Genomic DNA, 27,278 nt, shown 5'->3' with positions numbered 1-27,278 from the left:
TCTAACGTGGGCAAGATCAGTACACCATTACTTCAGGTTGACATAGGGAGAGTGACTCAAGGGCTTCTGCCCCCTACGGACTGCCGGCGGCCATCTTGCCCCTCGAAAACAGGAGAGTGACCGGGTTTTTGGATATCGCCCGAGACATGGCTCGGGTTTCGGGATAACTTTCCTCATCAGTAGAGAAAACAGTTAGGGGTGGAAGAGAAGGCCGCCAAACAACCGTCAAAGGCCTCGATGCCCAAATCGGCACGCAGGTGCGCGATGTGCTCTTTCTAAAAATACTGGTTGTTATCTTATTCTTATCAATTGCTACATGCACATCAAGGAAGTCTGCCTCCGTCCTACTCATGCTGGCTGTGAACTTGAGATTGATCTGGTTGTCATTGATGTTATTGACAAAGTTCACTGCTTCTTGTGTCGATCCCTGCCATATAATAAATACATCGTCAATATACCTCCAGTACTTTAGGATGTGATTTGAACAGATTGTGGCAAAATGGACCCTAAGGACTTGTTCCTCCCACCAGCCCACGTGGAGCCCCGCGTAGCTGGGGGAGAAACATGCCCCCATTGCCACCCCTCTGAGCTGTTTGAACAAGGAGTTGTTAAACAGGAAGATGTTATTGTTCAAACATTTATCAATCATCTTGAGTATCATGCAATTATGTTTGTACATTTCAATGGGCCTTTTGCTTAGATACAATTTTACTGCTCTAGACACCCACATATACTATGGATGTGAAATTAATGTGGCCAATAAGATACTATTTAGAGAAGCTGTACTATTGAACACACATTAGCAAATGTATTGGCACAGTGCAGAGATTAAGTTTCATGCAGAGGACAAAATAGGAAAATAATATTTACTGCCTGAAAAATTGCAAATTGTAATTACTTCACATAGGGAAACAACTCTCCTAATAGTCACAAGGCTACAATGATCTCTCCTTACTCCACAAATGTAACCTCCTTTATCCTGTTTAAAAAAAATAAATGTTTAAGGCATGGAAAGAAATGCATTGGCATAAACAATATATGCCGGTGCATAGAGTGTGATTTGCTATATAATACCATTGCACAGGGAGTGACACTCCTGGCGCATTCAAACCATATATAACTAAACTGAAAAAAACTTTGAAGTTTATCCCCTAGGGCCTACATTATAAAAAAGGGGAGGGTGGCGCACGCGACCATCCTCCCCGAGCCTGGAAAGGCCATGGGGCACCCGTCCCCCCAGGGCCGAGTACAACTTAAAGGCCTCAAAGAGTTCCCAAAGGCCTCATCCCTGGGGCCGCCATTATCATAGAGGGAAGGGGGTGCATGGTCCTCCCCCCCCCACCCCTCCACACCTTTCAAAATGGAAAGGGGGCACACGGCCTCCCTCCCAGAGCCATTCAACTTAATTACATTTTTTTACACTGATATTTATTAAACATTGCACTGTGTGAATCAACACAAATACATTTCATTTTATTTATTGGTCCTTTTTTTGAGAAAGACAGTGAAGGCCCTTTATCCTGAAATAGAGGGTCAGGATATCCCGACCTCTTCATAAAGCCAAAAGGCCCAATTTTTATATATTGGTGTTCTGACCCTGAGACAAAGTGAGTAGTTCGGCCTTGCCTAAATTGGAACACAGGCCATGTGCCCAACCCCCTGTTGTGCATGGCTTGTGTGCAGTAAGGGGAAAGGGTTTGGTTGCAGGACTGGGCCCGCGTCCATCCTCACGCTAAGCACGGCCAAGGCCACACGTCCCCCTGGCCCCTTCCCCAGTGCACAGTCTTTACCTGGGCACATCGGGGTTAGCTGCATTATCTGGCCTGCAGCCAAGCCCTGTGCTCAGCACTCCTTTGCTGGCCATCCCCCTGTGCACGGCATCCCCCAGTGGATGGCAGGAGCATATGGTCAGGCCCTGTTTCCAATCCCCATCAGCCTGCCAACAACCAGCACACAGCATTTGGCTTTGTGCTGCTTACTTTGGCCTTAGGGCCTATGCTCAGTCCATTTCTGACAAAAAATCCTGCTTGAGGAACTCCAATCTGGGTTTGTGACTCTTACAGACTCATTGGCCAGTACTGGACCTCTTCTAGATTTTGTGGGCCTGATACAACGTTCATGACCCAACGGAAGTCCTTCAGCCCTTGGCAGTGGGTTCATGGACCTTGACTCAGGGCTTGTGAACCATGGGGGTAAAGGGGGGTTGGGAGTGAAGAGAGAGAGTGAACATTTTTTTTTCTTTTGCAGAGAAAAAAGATTCTAATCAGACCCCCAGGATATAGCGGCATGGATTAGGGAATTTAGCGGCACAGATATGGAAATTTAGCGGCACAAATGTGGAAATGTAGCGGCATTTTGCGGCACTTTATTTTACTCATAATCATTCATTTTCAGCCTGAAATCAATGGAAACTCATTTAGAAGAGTATTCCAATTTGAAATAGGCTTGCAGCTTTAGGATGGACTCATGCCCGCTCCTGCTCATGACATTACCTAATGTATTTGAAGTGGTCTTTAAATACAGTTTACATTGTGTAGAATATGGGGCAGGAACGTGTCCAGAGATGAATGGTGCTACCCTGGGCAGGTTCGAAGCCAGGGCCACATTTTTGCATACCAGGACCAATTTTTATCGCAATCCGACCCTAGAAATCTGTAGGCAGTGTCAAGTTCAAAGATTCAAATCTCACTGAGGATAACCCAGCTTTTCATCCTTCTCATGTTTTCAAAATGAGTGCCAGTGATGTAGGCAATAACAACACCTTTTATTTACTTTGATAATTACAGCAAGATTGCATTGTTAAAGGCTGATAGGGGTACTATATTAACTGCTAAATACGTTTGTGCTTACTGATTTCAGGTATTATCCATTTAAATGAAAGCCCCGTTATCTAGTAATGTCTCCATAGCTCAGTCTACTTAATATACTTTCACTGCCATGCATTTTTAAAATGTGGGTATACGTATACGCCTTTGTTCATGTAGTCTGTGGCTGTGGTTTCATTCCTAATCCATAGATGTAAATGTTATTTGAAACATGGCTCAACAGACTCGAGTTTCTCTGCAGAATGATCTGCAGCGTAATTCTTTAAATAACCACTTTTTGGCGAAATACTGTGTAATGCATTTTAGCTTGTTCGAGGGCTCGGTAGAAAAAAAAAGATGACTCATTTGTATAGAAGATTAATAGCGATGCAAATGTATTTTTACTAAGGAAACAATCTATTATGGAAAGAAGATCTACTTATTAAAAAAAAAAAACTTATATAGCGCACAGCTACCCTGGGGCATCCCGGCGCTATGAACAGTGCATCAACCGTGAACCATGAGATGGTTGGACCAGCTCACACAGGAAACAAGTGTGTTTTCAGGCCCCTACGAAAGCGCACGATGCAGGTCTCAGCACGAAGTTTTAGTGGCAGAGAGTTCCAGAGGGTTGCTGTGTGCACAGAAAAACGTCTCCCGCCCGTGCGCGATCTTTTTACTCTCGGGACGTGGAGCAAGCATTTCTGATCGGACCTTAGCGCTCTGTTCGCTTTGTAAGGCACTACCAGGTTCCTCAGGATAGATGGTCCGTTACCCTGAAGAATTTTGTGTGCGGTGCAGAGTGCCTTAAACTTCACTCTCTCCCGCACCGGTAACCAGTGCAGAGCCTTAAGGGCGGGTCTGGCAGATTCTGTTCTGGGGATGCCCATAAGTAGTCTGGCCGCCGCATTTTGCACCTGCTGAAGTTTGTTAAAAGTGGATTCAGGGGCGCCTAGAAAAAGACCATTGCTATAGTCAAGGCGAGATGTTATCAGCCCCTGAATCAACAACTTCCTCGATGAAAGGGGAAGGAGCGGGAAGATTTTCCGAGCAGCCCGCAGCAGGGCAAAACATACTCCCGCAGTTCTTTTGGCATGAGTTCTGAAGGAGAGATCTTGCTCCAGCCAGAAACGGATTAACAATCAAAATATTTCCTCACATTTAAAATATCTGTGCCATGTATCTGGATCACATATTCCAAATTTCGCGGGCAGTTTTGTAAAAATCGCAGCATTTTTACACAACTGCCGATTTCGTGATTTTTTTGCAAATCGCTAAATCCTGGAGGGTCTGTCTAATGGGAGTTAAAATAGGAAATTATATATATATATATATATATATATATATATATATATATATATATATATATATATATATATATTACAACTTTTTTAACTCCCAGGGGGAAAAAAACGTTGGTCACACCTGGAAACTCTGTTTCTGCTCCTTTATTAATGGAAAAAACAGCGGCGGCTTGATAATTCCGACATGTTTCGTTCCAACATGGAACTTCTTCAAAGGCAAGCCTAGCTCTGAGAACAACCAATGTCCGATGTTTTAAATTCATTTCGTTTGCCCCAATGGCATTCTTTTGAGGAATCACTTCCGTTTTTGAAATGGCTTGTGGGACTTGTGGTTGCGCTTTTTGCCGTTTATTTCGTTTCACAGTTCGATTTATTTTGCATCACTTTCCCTTTATTTTGTGTCTCTTTGCCGTTCTTTTTCCATGTTGCCTTTTGATTTTGAGACCTCTGTACGAACCTGTGATCCAAAAGAAACAGTTTTTTAATTACAACCCTCCAGTGGGTAGAGCCTTGTGCTGTGAATTTTTCCAGCGCGTGTTTGCGCTGTATGTTTGTTCCAGTCCCTTTGTTTCTCCGTCCGATTTGTTTTGAGTTTCTTTTCCTTTTCTTTCATGTGTCTGCCCATGGCGTTCTTTGCCCATGTTGATTTTAAGTTTCAAGACACTTATTCGGATCCGTGATTCAAAGGGCTGATTGCTTCCATCGTTTTGGCAGAGAGTTTTCCCGGGTCAGTCCACGTTTGAAACTGACACACTCCAATACCGAGATTCAGTCCTCGGCGGCACCAATCTCCCTATGTTCGGGTTTACCGAGTCCAACAGCAAGGTTCAAGGCGGGAGAAAAGAGGCGCTCTTGTGGTGGTGAAAGACCTTCGGCAGAACCACGCCGATATATATTACAACTTTGTTTAACTCCCAGGGGGAAAAAAATGTTGGTCACACCTGGAAACTCTGTTTCTGCTCCTTTATTAATGGAAAAAACAGCGGCGGCTTGATAATTCCGACATGTTTCGTTCCAACATGGAACTTCTTCAAAGGCAAGCCTAGCTCTGAGAACAACCAATGTCCGATGTTTTAAATTCATTTCGTTTGCCCCAATGGCATTCTTTTGAGGAATCACTTCCGTTTTTGAAATGGCTTGTGGGACTTGTGGTTGTGCTTTTTGCCGTTTATTTCGTTTCACAGTTCGATTTATTTTGCATCACTTTCCCTTTATTTTGTGTCTCTTTGCCGTTCTTTTTCCATGTTGCCTTTTGATTTTGAGACCTCTGTACGAACCTGTGATCCAAAAGAAACAGTTTTTTAATTACAACCCTCCAGTGGGTAGAGCCTTGTGCTGTGAATTTTTCCAGCGCGTGTTTATATATATATTATATTACCATCAGCCCCCGACGACTCTGTATGAAACTTTTTTTCTACTTTGAAAAGTTTTGTGCTGATTAGTCAAAAACCCTATTTAGAAAACAAGATTGGCTTTCCAATCGTTTAGTAGTTATCATATCTATGGTTAGTTATTCAGTTAAGTTTACATCGACGCTCTCACATGGTTAATTTGTCAACAGCAACGGTCCTTCTTATTTCCTTATTTGAATACCTTATAATTGGAAACTGCTACTAATTGGTCATATTACCTTGTAAATGATATTTTAACAATTTCACGACTCGTGGAAAGCTGCTTTGCCTTGTATCCAGATCTTCTATCACCTAGACAGTATGTCTCTCTTTCCGGCCCCTAGGGGGGAAAAGGTTGATTGCATGTGAAAATGAAGTAAGTGTCACTGCTATAAATGTTGAGGTTAGTGCCAAGTTCGAAAGTATTTAAACTGAAACGTAGAGTAACATCTGTATGACTTTGCTGCTCTCCAGTGGTGACTGTATGACTTTGCTGCCCTCCAGTGGTGATCTTTAAAATGTACATCTCCATTTAAACTGAATAACAATTGATTTTATTTGTTCACTATTTGATTGGAAAAAATAATGTTACCTTTTATGTAATTTTTATTTTGAAAGTTATAGACGTACCAGTAATTGTGAACTGCTGGTATTATTATTAGGCAATCTAAATCATTACCTAAGTAACAAATGTGATGCATACATATAGTTCTTCTACAATAAATGTATACATTATTTGATTGATTACTGATAGAGATACAGCATTAGTCACCTGCAGGACACGCCATGTAGCAGACTCTCCCAAGGTGCAGTAGTTACACCTACCCCACACCCATTTAACAAAGTCATCACGAGTCCTGTGACCCTATTATTAAATGGTTCCAGATGCACATTCTCGTGTCCATTTGCAGTAAAAACACATGCAGTTTCTGTGTTGTCTTTACATTTCCATGCGGACCAATCTGCGATTCGGTAACATGCTACCGAATCGCAATTTGGAATTGCGAAAACATACCGATTCGGTTTTAGGAAGGGGCGTATTTAGGGCATTCCCTCCTAATACCAAATCGCAGCGGTATGTAAGGAGGTTTTGCGACTGAAATGCTGTTGCAAAACATTCATATTTTACCACCTACTTCAAGAAGGTGGTAACCCGTTCGCAAATGGAAAGGTCCTCTTTGGGAATGGTGGGGAATTTTTGTTGTTGTTGCAGAGCAGGCAGTGGTGCTACGAACTACTGCTTGCTCTTAAAAAATGAATAGAAAACGTTTTCATTTTTCTTTCTTAAATGCAACCCGTTTTCCTTCAATGAAATTTGGCTGCAGTTTTTAAAAGAATTATTGCTTTGTTTAAAAGCAATTACAGACCCGGTGGTCTGCTGACCTCTGCAGGCCACTATCCTTGCGAATTTAGCGATTCCTAATGGGTCGCAAATTGCGACCATCCTCATTAATATTCGTGAGGAAGGTCAATTTGCGACTCTGTAGCTACCCAGTAGCTGCGAAATGAAACTCATGGAGTTTCATTCATTAGGAATAGCCACTGCCTAATTGCGATTTGCAGAGAATTGCAATTAGATAATTGCTATTTCCAGTAATTATACATATGGCCCCGTGTGCCAGCCTAGGGAGAGAAAGGGACTGTTCATCACCCTCACCACGCTGCTCCAACTGCTATCTGCCTAGTGACACTTTCTAAAAGTGCTGTTTTCAAACACTGGATTTAAAAAACATCCTTCCTAAAAGATGGGTTATTAAATTCTGAGTTCAGGGATACCAGACTTCAATTTTCTATCTTGCTCCTATGGGAAGATATGCAGGTAAACATTATACACAGCATTCCCCTTTCTAGCCTATGGGCAAGCTAGCCTTTCTATAGTGAAAAACGAAATTGGCAGTATTTCACTATCAGAGCATATCACCCACACTAGTACATGATCTACCTTTCACATACACTGCACCCTGCCCAGGGTGGTCCTTGGGCCTTCCATAGGAGTGTCCAATGTGTACAAAAAGGGAAGGGTTTAGGCCTGGCCAGTGGGGACACTGGTCAGGTCAGTATGGCAGTTAGCAACTGCACACAGAATCTGCAGTGGCAGGCCTGAGACACCATTTTAGGGCTACTCATGTGGGTGGCACAATCAGTGCTGCTGGCCCACTAAGTAGCATTTCCATTCCAAAATCTTTATTTCGATCACAAGATCATAAAAGATATACAAAATAACTGCATTTAGTTAAAATTCAAGTACAAATAATCATTGATGTTAAAAACATTAAAGATTTAGGCAATAAGTCAAAGGGTGGCAGTTTTCAAGATTCTAGAGCCATGTTAAGCAGTCGGTTTCGGGTGTACCACATCGCAGTTAAAAATGTTGCCACAGCAAACACGATTGGCGGAGATAAGTCTGTCTTTAAAATTCTGTACGCTGGTGAGAATGATCTAAAACCCAGGTTTTTGAGGAGGGGGACCAACCAGAATTTCCTGCTTCTCTGGTAGGCTCGGCAAAAGAAAATCACGTGGGCCTCATTCTCCTTTGCATGGCCACATGCCGGACACTTCTCTGTGGGCGGCCGACGTGACCATGCTTTAGTAAAGACGTTAGAGGAAGGGTCCCGTATCTCCATTGCATGAATAATTTTCTGGTTAAGGCGGGGGTCATGCCATCCAAGACACTTTCCAGGTTGTAGAAGTCTTTAGTTTTAATGAAACAAAATGTCAGAGAACCCTCGCGCGCACTGTCCAGAGTTCGAGAAAGCATTTTATCATAATATACCCTGGACAGCGCTTTCCTTGGAATCCTGATGGATGTACTTCCCGGGTCTGACCATAAGTCCGGTAGTCCGAGGGTCTCACAGGTTGTCTTAATATATTTTAGCCATGGGATCTTAGTGGCGTTGGGTAGAGATAGAAATTCCTGCAACTCAGATCTATAGGGAAGAAGATCTTGGCTACACCAAATGCGACGGCAAAATGTTAGTGGCCTGAGCCCTAGTTCCTCCGTAATGGGCCTCACTCCCAATTCCAGTCTCAAAGGCAACAGTGGGGAACTTAGTGGGAGAGCAGTCAACTGCCTCAAAAATGTGTTCTCTGTGGTTAACAAAGAGGGCGATGGAATATGGCCCCACATCTCTCCCCCGTAAGTAACACCCCCCGTGCCTGTGCTTTGTAAATTTGGATGACAGGGCTGAGAGTGCGGTGTGATGACTTGGTCGCAATTCTCATAATACCACCTGCCTTCTGGGCCAATTTCATGTTTGCCTTTATCTGATGTTCCGCCCACGTGAGATTTTGGTTAAGTGTTATTCCCAAATACTCTATTGTGTTAACTCTTTCCAAGCGCACTGTGCCAAGCAGGGGGTTTGGGCGCTTGAAGGGCGTGGGGTTTAGGATCATGAATTTAGTTTTCTGCGGGTTAATTTCAAGTCCTCTTTCCGTGCAGAATTTCAGAAAGCCGTCTAACACCCGCTGTATACCCATTGGGGATTTGGACAGCAGCAGGGTGTCATCCGCAAACATAATTGCGGGCACCCTGCTGCCTGTCAGTTTTGGGGCGTCGGTGTTTGCAATCCCGGCCAGGTGCGCGATTACCCCGTTCAGAAAGAGGCAGAACAGGGTCGGTGCAAGCACACAGCTGACCACCTTTCCTTCAGGAAGAAGCTCAAGACCTGGCTGTTCGAGCAGTAGCAGCACCCCCCCCCCCAAGCGCCTTGAGACCCTCCGGGTAAGTAGTGCGCTCTATAAATGTCCATGATTGATTGATTGATTGATTGTCTCACCCCTCTGCGAACGGGGAATCTTTCAGTTAGATTGCCACTTCTCCCGCACCTGACGCGTGCAAAGTTGTTGTGGTGTAGTCTTACCAAGATTGCAAGAATGTCATTAGGAACACCTAGCTCTTCCATTACCCTCCATAGTTTTGTTCTTGGGACCAGATCGAAGGCGGCACGTAGGTCCACAAAGACCGTGTACAAGGTGCCGCCCTCGATCAATGCTGTCTTCCAATACATGAGGTTTAATCTGAACAATTGGTCAATTGTGGAGACCCCACTCCTGAAACCTGCCTGGTATGGGCTCAGGGTATCTGTTTCCTCGAGCCAATTCTGAAATCGATCCAAAATCAGCCTACCGAACAGCTTCTGCGATACGTCGATAAGGCTTATTGGACGATAGTTGGCTGGGAGCAGAGGGGAGCCCTTTTTGTATATTGGGACCACCTTTGCGCCCAGCCAAGTATCCGGGACGTCCATTCCCCTAAGGATTGCGTTAAATATTAGCAGGAGATATGGAGCTCATATCCCTGGCTCCTGCTTAAAGAGGTCTCCAGGCACTCCGTCGAGCCCCGGTGCTTTACCTGCTGCCAGGCCCGCAATTGCTGTCCGGACTTCCTTTTCTGTAAAGGGTACACCCTCCTCGCCACTAACTAGAGTGCGGTAAGATGTAGACACAGCCGCATCCTCTATTGCATATAGAGACTGGAAGTGATTTTGCCAAACGCTCGGGGCAATGTTGGATTCAATAGCCGACGACAGGTCTACTGATCCGTTGTTGACTAGGCGCCAAAATTTACAAGAATCTTTGGTTGCTATTGCTCCAGAGAGGTCCTCCCAATATTGTTGGTCCCACTCGGCCGTGGCATTTTCCAGTACTATCTTATATGCCCGTCTCCTGGCTTGTATCCCCTCCCTGCAACTACGCACCTTGATAGCGAGTAGGGGTGCACGTTTCGAGTCCCGGCATGTGGCATTATACCAGGACTTTTTGTGCATCCCGCTGGGTCTAACAGTGCCGTTTGAAAAGAGATCAAACTTCATGGTGCTAATTACTTCTCCATGGGTTCGCCATAGCTGGTCTCTATTTTCCGCATTCCCCAAATCTGTGCCGATATCAAAAGCTTTTTCCAGCACGGGTAATTCTGGCGTAGAGCCTGGGTAACTTATCGCCACTTGTAACCAGTATCCCCCACCTGACTCTTCTCCTGTTATTCTCCAGGAGTAGCCCTGTCTTTGGACTTTCTTTGTCCTGTCCCAACTCCTCGATGCCTGGTATGGTGTATTCGAGTTCGAGGGCGTTGTGATCGCTGTCCCCTCTATCCAATACCCTGAAATCGATGATTCGTTGCCAACAGGACAATTGGACTAAAACGTAATCTAATCTAGATTCCCTTCCTACCTTGTTGTAGGTGCATTTACTTGGGGTATCTGATTTAGTGCGCCCATTACAAGCCCTTAGACCATGGTTGAGGGTAAGTGCGGTGATCTGCAGTGTGAGAGGGGTCCAAGCTCTTGGAGGAGGTGCCACCGTAGCGGGTATCAGCCATCTTGAATCCTCCTCTAGGGAGGGTGCATCAAGAAGGCCGGGCAGTGGCTCATAGTGCGAGTTCAAATGCCCTCCAACCACATATGGGAGGTCTCTTGGAATTTCGCTCAGAAAAACCGAGAGTTCCTCGATGGTATTAGATTCGCGTTGCAAAGCTACAGCATTTGAATCACCAGCCCTGGCACACTCAGTGCACTTTACTAGAGACCTACTGATGAGACAAATCTGCCAATCATGGACAATCAATCACAATAACAATTTATACAGAGAGCATATTCACTTTAGCACTGATCAGCAGTGGTAAAGTGCCCAGAGTCCCATAGCCAACAACCACAGGTCAGGAAAAATAAGGGAGAAAGAAGCAAAACGTTTGGGGATAACCCTGCAAAATGGGCCATTTCCAACACTCACCCTGCTGCTCCAGCTTCTATCTGCCTAGTGTGACCACTCTGCTGGTTAGCCTCGCCAAGTATGTAAAAGCGTGAGCCTGGGCCTGATTCTTCAGACAGGGCACCCTGAGGAGGCGGAGACGAGCAGTACTATGCTGAAGGCTTTGAGGGGAAAAAAGGATGTTGAGTTGCAGCACCACTACGAAGGCGCTCCTAGTTTTTCTGGTGTGCTGTCACAAGTGTTTTTCCCTACCCTGCCTGTCCTCACTTACTCGGGCGGGTGAAAAAGTGAGCTGCATCTGTGGTTCAGTGGAGGGGACATCCCAGGCAGAGTCAGCAGGCACTAATAAGTGGAGTGGGCCGATCCTATTTCTGCTGCGGTATCGGGACCCTGCCACTGCTGTGCATTGAAGGGAGTCAGCACATTGTGAGGCATGAAGGAACATGCCCAGCCCCGAGAAAGCAGAGAATATCTGCACAGGTCCTACCCCTGTATGTATAGAAAAAACTCTGGGATGACCACGCTCGTATGGGAAAGTACAGTGCAGTGGTGGACACTGCCCACTAAAGGGCACATGTGCCTTACAAGAAGAAAAGAAAAAAGAGTAATGAAGGACCAGGAGCAGCACATGCTCACCTCCGGGTGGCCATCTGCACCACCTCTTGGAGGAGAGGAGACTAGACTATTTCTTTTCCTGTGGCACCCTAGAGCACCAGCAAATAACCTCTGAATGTGAGGAGCAAGCAATGGGTGAACTCTGGCTCTTCAAGGTAGGAGATTACCTGTCAAGTACATAGGCTGGCTGGCCATCCTACAGCCGCTCTCCTGGGTGGGAGTATTCCTGGTCAGTGGGGTGCTCGAGCCAGTGCAGTGTGCATGCAAGACAGACACACCTGGGCACTCTCAACCCAATGCATGAAGAGGTTTCACAGCAAAGATATGCCCTCCACACCTCACAGCATATCCCTGAGCCAACTGCGCTCAGTCATAAAGATAGCGTTACACCCACAGCTCACCACTAGAATCCACAATCTGACTAGCCCACAATGCTAGGAGAACCAGGTGAGGAAAGAAACCCATCTGGGCTCTGCACTCACACAAATAAGAGCTCCACTGCCTCCAACCTACAGCCTTACACAGACAGTATTGCTGGGGCATTGCATTCCCCACTGGTGAGTAGCGATACTACACCAATTCATCATTAAAGAAAAAGTGCTACATCTCCAGTATGTGTACAGAGAGACTGAGAGAATAAAAAGGGAAACCATGCTTGCTCTGCTTAGAGGTGGCATGAACAGTCCACAACAGAGGCCAAGTCCTGACTAGAGGTGCAGCACGCTACAAGGCACAGAGCTTACAGACTGGCAGAGGCAAAGCAGGGAAACAGCCAGGCCGAGAGATCCAGAACATAACCAGGCCTGAAAAGTACGCTTGAGAAGACTCAAACTGCTTACACATTGCATCAAGACACACAAGTAAGCCACAGAGGTGAAAAGAGTACGACATAACAGCAGGCCAGCAAAAGAACCAAAAGTAAGCTACCCGTGCGAACAGAGTCTCTGCTCCACGTTTCCCACTGCAACGGTCCAGAAACAGTAATCGATGGCTCAGCAACCCAGAGCATCCAGGCTAAAAGATGCAAATGCCTCCACAAAGAACGGATGTAAGCACCTTGCCACCATCAATCCAAGTTGTTGATGACTCAAGAAAAAAGGCCTACAACCATTAAAAGCGTCACCACCTGTTGTACAAACTCATCGCATGACTGGCAACCTCATCATGCAGGCCTTGTGTACGGCGTCTCCTTTAGTCCAGCACCATCCTTATACCAACAAGCAAGTAGCGCCAAGGACACTCCGAAGAATCATTTGACCAGTGACTACTTACTTACCTCGTCTGCATCCTGATTCTGGTGGTTGGAGCTCATCTTGACTATTAAACATCTACTCCTGCGGTTATATGAAGGACTATGCACTGGCTTCTCGACAGCCCTGCAGATGGGGCACTCACACAGCTCCAGCACAGACCACATGCAGTCCTGTGCCAACCCATCCAAGGGCCCGCCACTAGTGTGAGAGATGGACTTGACACTGTTTCGCTCACAGATTCCAGGAGGTCATAGGGTGTCAGAGATGAGGCTGCTACAGATTGCAGCACAAAAAGACTGTCTTCAGTGAGTCCAGCAGCATCACCAAGGCAAGATTCCCAACAGTCTCCAACAATGCTCCTGATGCACTCGTTTTGAAAGTTTGACACTAACCACAAACTATCCTGCACACCAGCTGAGTGGACCAAGTCTATTCTCCATGGACATGACTCCTGTGGGTATGCTGCTTGAAGTTCTGAGAACTTCTTTGCCCCAGTGCTCGCGTCTTATCTTACACCAGGTTAAAATATTAATCCGAGTGAAGCTGTTCCAGTGCAGCCAATTTCATCCATCGACATGTCTTTGCTGTCCTGCTGATTGACTCTAGAGGCTGATGGACTAAATGGTATCCAGTTTGTTTTGTTTCCACAGGTTGGACTTGTACTTTCATTTGGATTTTGGGAGGAAAGTAGTGTCCTGCAGGACACCCCATGTAGCAGCCCCTCCCTAGGGGCAGTGCTTACACCCACCCAAAACAGGTGTCAACAGTCAGGTTATCCATTTAACAAAAGGGCCCGGGCGCATATGCTCTTGGCCAGTTGCAGTAACTCCATATGCATTGTCTGTGTAGTCTTTACATTATCGTCTGGGACTAGGGCCCAACAACACCAAGAGAAAGGAGAATTGGATGCCTGTCATGATTGAAGACAATTTCTATGCAGAAGGGGAAACAATGGCACTCATTTTATTGGATTTGAGCTGCTTTTTATATGGTGTTTCACTTAGTTCTTTTAAATGTACTCCAGTCCATTGGGATAGTCGGGTCAGCAGATTAGATAAAAAAAACAGAGTTTCGCCTACTGCCAGCTCCAAGACCTATACATCTCCTTGTGGAGTACCACAGGGCTCAATTCTTAGCCCGGTGCTATTCATTCTCTATGTCAGCCCTCTAGCTATTATTAGGGAAGAAGCTGGGTTGTCTATCTTTTCTTATGCAGATGACATCCAGCTTCTCTTTTCTCTTTCCTCCGACGAAGCCTCCGCTGTGTCATCTCTACAGGTAGGGCTGCAAAACAAAGCTAGCTGGATGCATACAAACTGGCTTAAGTTAAATCATGGAAAGACTGAGGTTCTTATCCTGGGGAAAAATAAAGATCTCTGGGGCCCACTTCATTGGCCACCAGAAATTGGCAAACTAAACTAACCGGTGCAAGCTGCACGCAATCTAGGCGTGATGATCGACGATCAGCTGTCTTTGAGACAGCAAGTAGTCAAGACTGCATCAACTTGTTTTACCATCTTAAAATGGCTCCGTAAAATACTTTGGATGTTGCCTGGTCCCACCCAAAAACCGTGATCCAAGCCTTGATCATGTCTAGGCTGGACTATCGTAATGTCCTGTATATAGGAGCCAACAAGGAGATAGTTCACAAATTACAAGTGGTTCAGATCTTGGCGGCTGGAATGCTTTCCCATGTGCCTAAATCATCGTCCATCTCAGGTGCTCTCCGGGATCTTCACTGGCTTAGGATAGAGAACTGGACCAAATTTAAGGCCCTATGCTATATGCACAAAATCAAACCAGGCATAGCACCCCTGTATCTATGTTCCTTAGTCCAGTCCTATCTTCCGACACGTTCGCTTCGCTCTTCATCGCAAGTCAAATTTCGAGTTCCAAGGTTTAAACTGTCACGTATGGGCGGACGATCCTTTTCCTATCTGACCCCTGTATTGGGGAACTCGCTACCTTCATCTCTTCGGCATGAAACCAGCCATAAGATCTTTCGTAAAGGCCTTAAAACCTGGCTATTCAACCAGTAGATGTGGCTCTCTCTGTTGCATTTGGTCCTATGGCACCGGGAAACCTCCAAGTAGCTGAGCGCCTTATACATTTAATGTAATAATAATAATAAAAAGTATATGTAATTGTGCTCTGATCGAGTTAACAACAGGTAGTATAGTCCAGTATTTTACAGGTAGAAGCGAAAAAGAATGAATCGTGTTTTTCTAATTATAGACATCCGTAACAAATGAGCTGAAGTTGATTTAAATGCTTTAACGGGAAAAAGTCACCACTTGGGCTGACTGATACATTGTTGGACCAATCTATGACAAAATATGTTTCACTTGATAATAACCTGGACACGTTGTGTCGAAAGTTCCAAAACAAAGTAACATTTAGTAGATCTTTGAAGCAGTTTGGCAGAAGTGTGGGGGGAGAAAAAAGTTAGTAGGCAGTCTGTAAACGTGATTTTGCCATGTTAATTTCTATATGAAGTTTTGGAATCGGCATCAAAAAAAGGAATGGCAAATTAGGGATTCGCAGAGAAACCATCTTGCGTGTTCTTTTTCAAAGTTTATATCAATCTGTTCAGTAGTTTGTTGTTGTGAAAATATAACATTTGTTATTTATATTTGAAGATATACTTCTGACCGACAGGTTTACAAATAGTTGTCAAGCTTTCAGAATGTGAGCGTCAATGTAAAAAGTATCTAATTGGCTGAGAGAGCTTTTTCCCGTCATGCATTGTACAGTTTATGAACATCAGGAAGGTTTGCAAAACACCCGGAATCTGATTACCTGTTTTAGATTGAACGTCCTTCACCATTACATGATATGGCAGTTCATTAAGGGGGTCTTTGTCTTTCTATCAGTCAGAGGCTTGAAATGAAGTTTCCTGACGTCGGATGATGTGATGTCCCAAAAAAGAATTGATTAGATTCACTACAGTGGCTCACACAAAAAACTAATACTATCAAAAGCTGTTCAAACACATTAATACTAAAATAAATATTTTAATTAGGTTAGGTTTGTGAACAGAGCAATGATCGCAAGTCCCTCCTGAATGTGATGACTTTTGGTCCACAGACTGGGCCTTGAACAGCATCAGGTACCTACAATTATTTACTGAGAATGGCTATTAAAGGCTAGGGGCCAGAGCATACTGGGCATGTCCGGCAAATACATGCCAGTGCAAACCAACCACAGTCAGAACCTTTGGCAAGAGCATATAGCCAATGACAGTGGTTTAGCCCATTGTGCTTTTGAAGAAGGGGTGCTGAGTGGGTGACCTAGATAAAAGTGAGGGCGTGCACCCTGTCTACTGGGCATATACAGTTCACAGTGCACTCACTATAAGGGGACGACAGGTAAATTGGCCAAAGATCGTGTCCTTTGCTCACAGCCAGGTAATGGGTTCCAGAGTAGTACTTTAAACACTATTTAGTTTTATTTATATATTTTTACATAGTATAAGTAGGAATTCCATTTCTGGGCCTGACGGCTTACTGGACTAATGCTTCCATTGTATGAGCTGATGTTCGACCTCATGGTCATAGGTTCAAATCCCGACAGGTCCCCTCAGCCTTTCATCCTTCTGAGGTCGATAAAATGAGTACCCAGGAGTTGGGTAATAATAAATATATTTTATTCAGTGCCACAATACCCATGGGTGAACATGCGCTTTACAAATAAATACACATTATGTTGTGTTTTACATATAGCCTTTGAAATAAAGTATTCCAGTTTTACTTCACCAACCAAACAGTCCTGCTTATCTGTCTGCAGTAGATGACACAGGGTGGTGTTTATCAGGTGAAGTACAGGCTCTGTGCATCAGGGGACAGGCGGTGATGTGCCTCAAGGGAGTGTAGGTTGAAGTATCTTTGTGGAGCCTGAGGTGCTATTCTGTTCTCTGGCCATCCTTTCTTTTTGGTGTTCTCATTAAAAATATCTGGCTGGGCATCCTTGTGCATTGTAAAGGGCATCATTTACTATACTTTAAAAGTTAATACTTTTGAATATGTAATGAAGAATGTGTTGTAAAATGCGCTATGTTTGCATTTCCCCCCATATTTTCTTGAGGGAGACCCCCCCCCCCCAACTCCTCTTGCAGGGGTCATGCTTGCAGGCTCCGTTCGCTCTCTATGCACTGTATGGGGGGTGGTCTGATCAAATTTGCCTGTGCTGCTCTGGGTTCCTAGTCCGGCCCTGCCCCTGTCACCGTGCATTAAGGAAGCACTGTCAGATGTGCTGTGTGTGGGCACATGTACTGTGCATTGTGGCACTGTGTGCTGTCCAGTAGGAAGAGCAAATGGTGTGAATAGTACCATGGGACACCATTTGTTGTGCAGTAGGGGCGTGCAAGGTGATGGCAGATAGGTGTCACATTGGCCAATACGCCATCAGTGGCATCCAGTCCTGTGTCTTTCTGCCCATTATGGTACTTGCAATATTTTGATTGCAGGTACCTGAATATATAGAAATATATAAATAGAACCATATCAGGTATCCAGCTTGCTATGGTAGCAGGGGCGAACATTGTGGAAGCTAAAAAGGATGGTCTTGTGTGTTTGTTTTTAAGAGAGCAAGAAACTATTCGCACTTGGTCCCATGATTAAAAATGCCTACTTGTGCCCACATTATGGGCAGTCAGATGCTGTAACACATTAACTGTTTTGGAGCAAGATGTGTGATGCGCTTTCTTTGCATTTAACATGTGTACTCCAGTTCCTTTCTCCCCTCACCTCCATGTACAGAAGTGCTGTGACTGCCCAGTGTGTACTGTGAATAATAATTAAAGGACCAGGCTGCATGTTGTAGAGAGACTGCATTACTTTACCTTGACGATAGCAATTTGATGTAATTCACGATTACACTGTTGATTACAGTAAACACTAAATAAACCACCACTTGCTTTGTATATTTTGAAAAATTACTGTTCTTAGCTCTATATCAAAACAAGTCCACATTAAACTGTGTTTTAGTTCTCGTTTACTTATTATAACATTCACTGTTTCTGGGCAGAGGATGCTGTTGAACAAGTTAATGATATAGGGATATAGAAATGTTAGCGCTGGCTGCTTGAGTCTGCATTTCCTGAGTGCCTTCTACTTGTATGATCTGTATGATGTGATAAACAGAATCTAGTTCCAATATTGCGTTTCTCTGCAGACGATGGTTCTTCTAGCATGTGCTTTGCCATCTTTAATTTCCTACACAAAGCATACTTTAGCTCTTTGTTAAGCTGACAATTCAACTTATTTGTATTTGCCTGCTTTCTAAGGAAGTATATTTGATGTATTATTGACATTTTATAAAGGGGAAGATGTAAAAAAGCAAACATGCCTCATGCAGTCATTCACCGTAATCACATCTTATGTTTTTTTCTCTGTTCTGTTTACCTTTGCCTGCTGCTGGGAAGGTTTTTATACTAAGCCACTTTGAAGTCGATCACTTATTGCAATCAAGCAATGTAGTATTATGAATACCGGCTGTTAAACATATGCTTTGTTCTAGAATGATTTCTGTACAGACAGGATCTTACTCATCCATATTCAAGATATGGCTTAAATGACAGCTGCAAGTACAATTATTTTAGCCAATGCTTTTGGGTGGGATTTCATTTCTGTGAAAAGAGAGTGTGGCATGAAGATTATAACCTTATTGCTCCATAGATGAAATGCCAGTATATATATATATTTTTTTTTATTTGTTCTTTAGGTTCTATCTCTGACAAGGTAAAACAGTGGTAAACAAGGCTAGTGTAGGAATTCTCACGACGGAGAGAAACACTACATGATGGATGTATATACTTAGTGGCTCTTCATCTTTGAGAATTCCTACACTAGCCTTGTTTACCACTGTTTTACCTTGTCAGAGATCGAACCTAAAGAACAAATAAAATTATATATATATATATATATATATATATATAACAAATAAAATATATATATTTTTTTATTTGTTCTTTAGGTTCTATCTCTGACAAGGTAAAACAGTGGTAAACAAGGCTAGTGTAGGAATTCTCAATATATATATATATATATATATATATATATATATATATATATATATATATATATATATATATATATATATATATATATATATATATATATATATATTGAGAATTCCTACACTAGCCTTGTTTACCACTGTTTTACCTTGTCAGAGATAGAACCTAAAGAACAAATAAAAAAATATATATATTTTATTTGTTATATATATATATAATTTTATTTGTTCTTTAGGTTCGATCTCTGACAAGGTAAAACAGTGGTAAACAAGGCTAGTGTAGGAATTCTCAAAGATTAAGAGCCACTAAGTATATACATCCATCATGTAGTGTTTCTCTCCGTCGTGAGACTGGTGAAATTAGTTTCGTACATGGTTGCTGACTGGTCCATTATGGAAAAACTGGAAAAATAGGGGTCTTGCAAATGTATTTTGTGCTGTTTTTCAGATATGGAGTATGAAGCAAGATACTTGTGTGCATGATCTTCAGGCGCACAGCAAAGAGATTTATACAATCAAGTGGAGTCCTACAGGCCCTGGGACTGGTAATCCAAACTCCGGCATCATGCTAGCAAGGTAAAAGAGGTGGTTCTAGTTTTAGATAATATTCACTTGAACAATGTTTTATTAGCCCCAGCATAGCTACACCAACTGTGTATATAAATACAAGACCATGTACACACAGGGTTTGCGACAGTGCAAAATGTTAGACCACACATGTTAATTGTGGATGCAAAGCATCAGGCCTCTTCTGGCACTTGTTGGTGTAGCCACAAGTTTATTTTGAGGTGAAGCTTAAGACAATCTTAGCAAAAGTTGGACAATTGGAATTGGAAAAGTAGAGGAAACCTACAATATGAGATTTGAATCACTAACACCGAAAAGCTTTATCTCAAGGTCTTCTGCAAAACCATGTCACTGTTCGCAAACTCTTCCTCCTAAAACCTGAGGATCACCAGACTGATTTGCATAGCGTACATGGGAAGCTGTTGACGCTATCCAGCCGAATACTCTTTCTCTGTAATAGTTTGCCGTTGTGTTCAAACCACCACCATTGAAGCGGGTGTCAAGCCATCCTGTTACAAATTATACCATTTATCCACACAGTACTGACATTATGCGTGTGTACCCAAATACTATCTAAAGTTGACGTATACATATTTTTGTCTCAACCAATGTTTTGCAGTGAAATGTTTGGTCAACGGCATATGAATATATATACAAATACACCATTGCCTGCCGCTCGAACAAGCTTGCACTAAATGCACAATTAAACAGCTCGATCTAAACTCAGTGCTTCTGCGGAACTCTTTTCATCAAAGCATGTTTTAGGCCAAACTTCCCCTGATCTCTTGAAGGAATTATGTCAGACCCTATTGACGAGCAGATCCCACTAAGTCGACTTTGCAAGCAAAGCCCTTAAGCCTCCACAACATTCCCTTTGTCCTTTGGTAAATACTTAAAATGGTTGCATCTGCCAGTCCCCACTTAACAGGCTCTTCCATGCTAAATCTCCCTGTACTATTAGCAGGAAAGAGAAAGTCATAATAACATAAAGGTCTGATAAACTAAAAGAGCAAATTCCCGGCAAATTTTGTCTGCCCTTCTCTGGGTCCCAAATGCAAAAGGAACAACTGATGGACGGAATGCTGAACAATACAAACATTCACCCCCAGTGACAAAGATCTGGGTTTAATCCATCGTTCTTTTGCTCACCACGCCACCCCAGTTTGGACCCAGCCATATGCAAATCAGTCTTGACCATGTTCCTTATGGGAACAGTCCAGCTCGCTATGCCACCAGATACAAGCTATCCTGGCTGATGAGGGGTGAAACCCAGAAACCGGTCCTAGGAGGCTTGTTCCTGGTCCAGGGAGGACCTGGCCTGGCAATTCAGGCTGGACTGCTCCTATGGGGAATCGGGTCAAGACTGATTTGCATATAGCTGGGTCTAAACTGGAAAGGCGTGGCAGGCACAAAAACAATTAATTTAACCCAGATCTGTGACTGGGGTGAATGTTCGATTCATTCAGCAATCCGTCCATCATATGTTCTTTTTGCACTTCTCTGGCCCCAGCTGCTGACTTCTCTTGTTCACAAATTTAGAGGTGGGCAGAATAAAGCTAGTCTCTTCTGTCACAAGCCCCTCCATTTCTGTGGTACAGTCTCTGCATGCCTGGGGCACATTCTCACTCTTTCAGATGCCTCCTGTATTTAAATGGAAGCCCTTAAACGACTTGTTGCCAGAATGTCTTGGCCAGTGGGGGAGGCCATCTTAGTAATGATAGTTGGTGGTTTGCCTGAAATAAGCACGTTTAAAATGAGAATCAGAATGACTGTGGGTATTTGCTTGGTATAAGATAAATTGATTTTTTTCTCTTTACTTGGTCATGGACAGGCCTGATTCAGGTGGGATGATAAGAACAAGTTGGATGTTAAGTATTGTGATGTTTCTCTCGAACATTGTGGTACAAGTTAACAATGGTCTCTTTATTCACAAAGGAAGCAGAGCATTAAAGCGTAATCACAGGTACTTACTCAGGTGGACCACATAAGTATTCCATTTAGCTACGAGATTTAACTTTTGCACCTTAATTCTACTCCTTTCTCTTTAAGCTAGTAGGTTCTTACATTATTTTTATCTTTACTATTCTTCTGGTTTTTTCTTCCATTTGTCTTCTTTCCGGTTGTGGCGCAAAACATAATTATTACATTAAACAACACAGGCAATTGCACAATATATAAAAAGTAACACCAAGCTTGCAACCAGGATACCACAGTGTGTGGACGGTTCCTGTACTTTGGTAAACATCATAGTCGTTTTTGGATGACTATTTAGCCTTCCTCCAAATTGATAAACTGTTGCACATATTTACTGTAGGAAAGTATGATCTGCTTCTTATGGTAACCCCCAATTTTTGCTTGGGATGTGATGCTGTTTTGGACTAGTCTAACTGGGATCCTGCTAATCAGGGCCCATGTCTACTTGCTTTCTCCCTAAATTGTAGTGTGCAGTACTTAGGTACATCTCAGGTTGGTACTGTACTGGGGTACCCTTGTTAATCCCAAGTGTAGGATACCCATGTACCCAGGGCATAGGCCCCCCAGAGGTCTCACATGGGCTGCAGCATGTTATATGCCACCCATGAGAGACCATTAAAAATTGAACTACAGGCTTGCCATTGCAGCCTGTGTAAATTGATGCATACACCACTTACTAAAGATATAGGTTTACTATATCTAAAGGTCACTGCACTTAAAACTATAAGTTACCCCTATAGTAGGCCTTTACAATCCTGAAGGCAGGGTGCTTGGTTCTAAGTGAGAGGGTGCCCTCGCATGAGCAGGACACCCCTTCAGCCTACGGAGTCCATCCTCGCCGGTTGTCAGTGAAGCAGCCATTTACTATATAGAGGGGCACTGCGTAATCGCGCAATGACCATCTCAAAAACAGCTGCAACGAATCCTATTGTGTGGTATCAAACATGTTGTAATCATAACCCCACACCGTAAATGGTGTGGGAGGTATGCTTCCAAGCACTGGGAGAGCCCTCCTTTATAGAGTTCCTGGTACCAGCCTTCTTGAGCCAGACAGCACAGAAAAGTTGCTGCCAACCAGAGACACATTTCTGCTGCTGCTGAGCCAAGTTCGAGCAGAGGAAGGTGGAACAATAGGCATCCTGTCACAGGAAGGTGTGACCACCTCCCAGACTTTATTAAGTGTACTAAGGCTGGATGGGTGCGCTTGCCAGCGCCAGGAAGTCTGCAAGCAGAGCACATTTGTTGCCCCTGTGCACAGTTCAGTTTAAACCAGTGCTGGGAGCCATTGGCTCCTGCTCTGGCGCGAAACTGGACAAAGGACATGAGTCACCTCCCCGTCCAGAGTCTCCCCTGGGAGGGTCCCCTGAATCTTCCTAACCCTTTCCTTAGGGTACCTAAGGGCTTACCTGGGTGTAGGTCTTTATATTCATCGTGGGATAAGATTCAGAATTGAAACCACTGCACTTCTACCATCTGGGCACTCTGCACTAAGTTTGCGCAAGAATTCGTCTCCCTTCCAGTCTGCTGCATCGTCTGTGTACCATACAGGATCCATGTGGGACCTGTGAAGCATCCAAGACACCTGAGGAAATTTCCCTTAAGTGAAGGAGTCCCTTCCTTTCATTCACAGGCACCTCAACACTGTTGACCGGTCTGCTGATCCCGAGCTCCTGCATACTCTGAAGGGTTCAACAACACAGGTGGTGGTTTCCTACGCCACTCGAGTCCTGAGCTGCCCTCTCACCAAGTTTGAGGTCAGAATCCCTCATTGGGACTGCATTAACTGAACCCCTGTGCACTGCATACTTTTGCAAGTGCAAATGCTTGTTGGGAACTTTGCGACAAGTGCATTGGGCTCCAAGTAGCCCCAACCTCCTGCAACTTCTTCCACCAAGATCTTCAGCCACACGCCTTGTGGGCACTGTGGCCTGCTCCTTTTGGTGAGCTGCTCGAGGTCCTCTTGTGACTCCTGTGCCTCCGGCCTGTGGTCCATTTGAGGGTTACCTTTGTTTTCCTTGTGATCCCCTGATTGCTTGGGGCCTGCTCTGACTCCCCTGCTTGCGGTGAGTCCCCTGGACCTTGCTGGTTCCAACGTTGCAACTTTTCGACTTCCTGGGGAGGTTGCATTTGCTAAGGCTTGTTGGTGCTCCCGCTGGACACCGACCCATCAGCACTTGACATCCTTCGTGGCACAGCTCGTATACGGGGTCGTGGTCTTCCTCAGCGTCACCTGGTCCTCACACCTGCAGAGTCAAGTTCTTTGACATCTTCCCTAAAGCACCCGACATCCAAGGGCCTTCCTCTTCCAAGTCTCCTGGTCACCCCTGAGTGACATAGACTCTGTCCCCTCTGCTTTCAGGTACTCCTCTTCAAGAATCTATGTTTGGATTCCTCTGGACACTTTCTCCTCTTCCAGCAGCAGCACTTTCCTGAAGTCCTCCATTGGGATCGACTGTGGTTTCCAACGCCACTTCACACCTAGGCACCCGGCTTCCCTGGGATAGGTAACTTGGGTTCCACAGTATCCACGGGTCGGATGGCTCTCCAAAATTTTGTCTACCAAGGGGTTTCTTCAGAGTCCACTGGGAAGGGTCCCTAATCTTTACAAATCCAACCACGACTTGCACATAGACTGCGGCCGTGTTCACACGCTCTCCGTGGGGACCCTATCTACTTACCTTGGGTAGTGCTGTGGGTCCCCAACAATTCTACATCCTCTCGACATCGTCCTGACTTGGGTCGTGGTTCTTATACCACTTTCTTATTATATGGTTTGGTCCCCCTGGGGCACACTGTGTATTAGTGCTATTTACTGTGACTTATTTGCTAAGGCATTGTGTGCTTTGTGTCTATCTCTGTGTGGTAGCTACTGTAACATACTAGATAGTGTTATATAATAAATACATATTTCCATAGATACTTTGTGTGGCTCTTTTTAATTTAATCTATACTACGAGATTGCATTCTTGTAAAACAATCTGCTTTACACTCCTTCAAGACTAAGCCTGAAGGCTGCTCTCCACAGCTACCACTTGGATAGCTTTGTAAGGTTGTCTGAGACCGCCTAAATCATCACAAGGGATGTCTGGACTGGTGCAAGGTGCCCACATACATTAGTGGACATCATATACCAGGCCAGCTTCTTCACATTTACCTTTCCTGATCCAGAGATCCCGAGAAAAGCGTACTAACACCATCCTCCATTCCCCACTCACAGTAGTTGTACAATATTACTTTTTTACACGTTTACAAAATACAAATTTCATTGATCCTTATTTCTTCAGTAGATCACACGCTGTGCATATTTTCATCAACGACAACACCATCTCATAGAGCCAACACCTTTGTTCACTGTAGCTCTACATGCTGTGAGTTTATGTATTATTTTTCAATGATTTAGGGATGTCTTTGCTCAGTTGTGGTAGATTGGCAAACCAATCTTAAATGAAACTCATAGTGGGGCATCTTGGGCTTACGGTTGACATCCTACTGAGTCATACTGAGTTAGTCTATGATTGGCACATCAGTAAAAACCTTTTTTACTGTAGAGGAAATGGATGGACCCAAGAGTTAGATCATGGTGGAATAATGCACTGCATGTGAATCTTAAGTTCCATGCTGCAACTATTGTAACAGGTAAGTAACTAGTTTCTTTACTACTGCCAGACTAACAAAATATTAGGCCATTATAGAGCAGAAAGCTGGCCTTCCTTTAATCCACAGGTAAAGTGAACTTTGCATATTTTGTTTTGTTTTAAAAAGTTATGATTGCAATTTGATGAAATTCCTAAAATCACAGGTGAAAATGAAAGTTTGTATGCTTGAAATCAGCAGTGTGTCTCATCTGATGTATGTCTCTCTCCTAGTGCTTCGTTTGATTCCACTGTCCGGCTATGGGATGTTGAACGAGGAGTTTGTATCCATACATTAACTAAACATCAAGAGCCAGTCTACAGTGTTGCGTTTAGTCCTGATGGGAAGTACCTGGCTAGTGGGTCATTTGATAAATGTGTTCATATATGGAACACTCAGGTAAGAACAAATCTGCTCATTCTCATTACAGTGCCAAAGCTGATTTGAAAGTGATTAAAGCAAATATTTACCATCCACCTCCCATTGTCTTTCACCCTCCTCTCAATTTTGTACACCATCTTTCCTCTTTTTAAGACCCAGTTGTTATCCTTCCTATCTCCTGAGTTCCTAACCCTCTCCTAAATAATCCCACCATCTCAAACTATCACCCGAGCATGGATCTTTTATAAGGTCCAAACCACTAAGCATTTAAAGGTGACAATCACTATACCATAATATAAAAGACATTGATTACATTCCCATGTTCAGGTTGCTAGAGGATATTTCCTGACTAGTTCTGAACAGTTTTGAAAAACACGTGAACATCTTTAGAGAGCCTTTGACCCTGATTTTGTACTATGCAACATACTCCACTTCAGTACCAGTCTACGATTTTAAAATCTATCTCTATGGTCAGTCTGGGAATCTGTAGCGCAGTGTTTTGTTTTGCAATGATTATTATTAACTCTCTGATCAAGCCTTGCCTCAATGCTGCTTTTGAGACATTGATCAACCAGGGATGGTTCCTCCACTAGTGCGTATGAGTGTCACCCCTACTTTCTCGTAGTGCAGTGATTACCATTTTAGGTTTGGTTGCGGGTGGGCGCTGCTGCTCTGCCAGCAGGGCAGGGGAGGAGTGGTGTGCCTGCCCAGTCCCTAGTGCACTAAGACTGTTTGGTCGGCTCTCTGGGGCCACCCAATCCAGTCATGCGAACCCTCCCGTCTCAGCCTGCATAGAGAAAATGGCCTCCCCATACGCCTTGGCTGGGCGGAGTCCCGACCAATCATAACGCTGCCTGCAGCCTTGTGACTGGCTTAGAGGAGGGAGCCTGGCTGTCTGCGTCCGCTTCCTGATCCTGCCTGAGGCAGGAGAGCAGAAACAGAGAAGACGTGGGACCCGGCCAGCGGAAAGGTACGTTTAATTTTTATTATTATTATTAAATGAAACTGTCCCATCCCCCCACGCAACCTCTCTGCCCGACCTCCACTCCCCGCATGACCTCCCCCCCTCCGATAGCGACAGTGATCAGGTGTAGTTTCATAAAAGCAGGAGGGTATTGGGCCACGGTTATTAACTTTGTATTGATTCAGCAGTAGGATAATTTTGATCATGAAATTATAAGCGGCAAAATGATGGCACTCCAGGATTGACTTTTTTGCAGTATCTACAGTTTTTACTGTATTTGCATACCTTCTTTTGACTTTTCTATGTTGAAACCAGCATATGTTTCACACCTTGAAATGTGTTAATCACAGATAGGTTATAAATGGGTGCCCTACCTAAAACTAGCATGCTTAAAACATTTCCCATTGCAGAAATATTCAAGGAAGAGCCTTGACTTTCTGCATTGTACTATGAATCATATTTACTATTATAGGCCACTTTCAGCCCCCTCCTACTTCATCTTTTCTTCATGGTGCTCAGAGCAGAATAGGAGTCTGTCGCAAACCCATGCTACAAAGCAAATAAATACATGCATAATGTGCTAGCTTTGCTGCTCGAAATGTGTCACACTGTGAGGCAGTAAAATATTATTGGGAAGTGGTGGTATAGAAGGGTAACAGGTATCAGGATGG

General features: G+C 44.0%; 1 protein-coding gene across 3 annotated transcripts in view; it reads left to right on the top strand.

The window, feature by feature from the left end:
• LOC144772966 (F-box-like/WD repeat-containing protein TBL1X) overlaps positions 1-27,278 on the top strand; it is a 952,308-nt gene that overhangs the window by 907,651 nt on the left and 17,379 nt on the right. For all 3 annotated transcript variants that reach the window (XM_078657676.1, XM_078657675.1, XM_078657677.1), the window contains 2 exons: positions 19,537-19,664; positions 25,496-25,661. In XM_078657676.1, the coding sequence (XP_078513802.1) occupies positions 19,537-19,664; positions 25,496-25,661 (294 nt within the window). The remainder of the gene's footprint in view (positions 1-19,536; positions 19,665-25,495; positions 25,662-27,278) is intronic.

This window comes from Lissotriton helveticus, chromosome 8, assembly GCF_964261635.1.
Source record: "Lissotriton helveticus chromosome 8, aLisHel1.1, whole genome shotgun sequence".
Lineage (NCBI taxonomy): Eukaryota > Metazoa > Chordata > Amphibia > Caudata > Salamandridae > Lissotriton > Lissotriton helveticus.
Note: the sequence above shows the minus strand (reverse complement) of the source record. Positions and strands in the feature narration are given on the sequence as shown.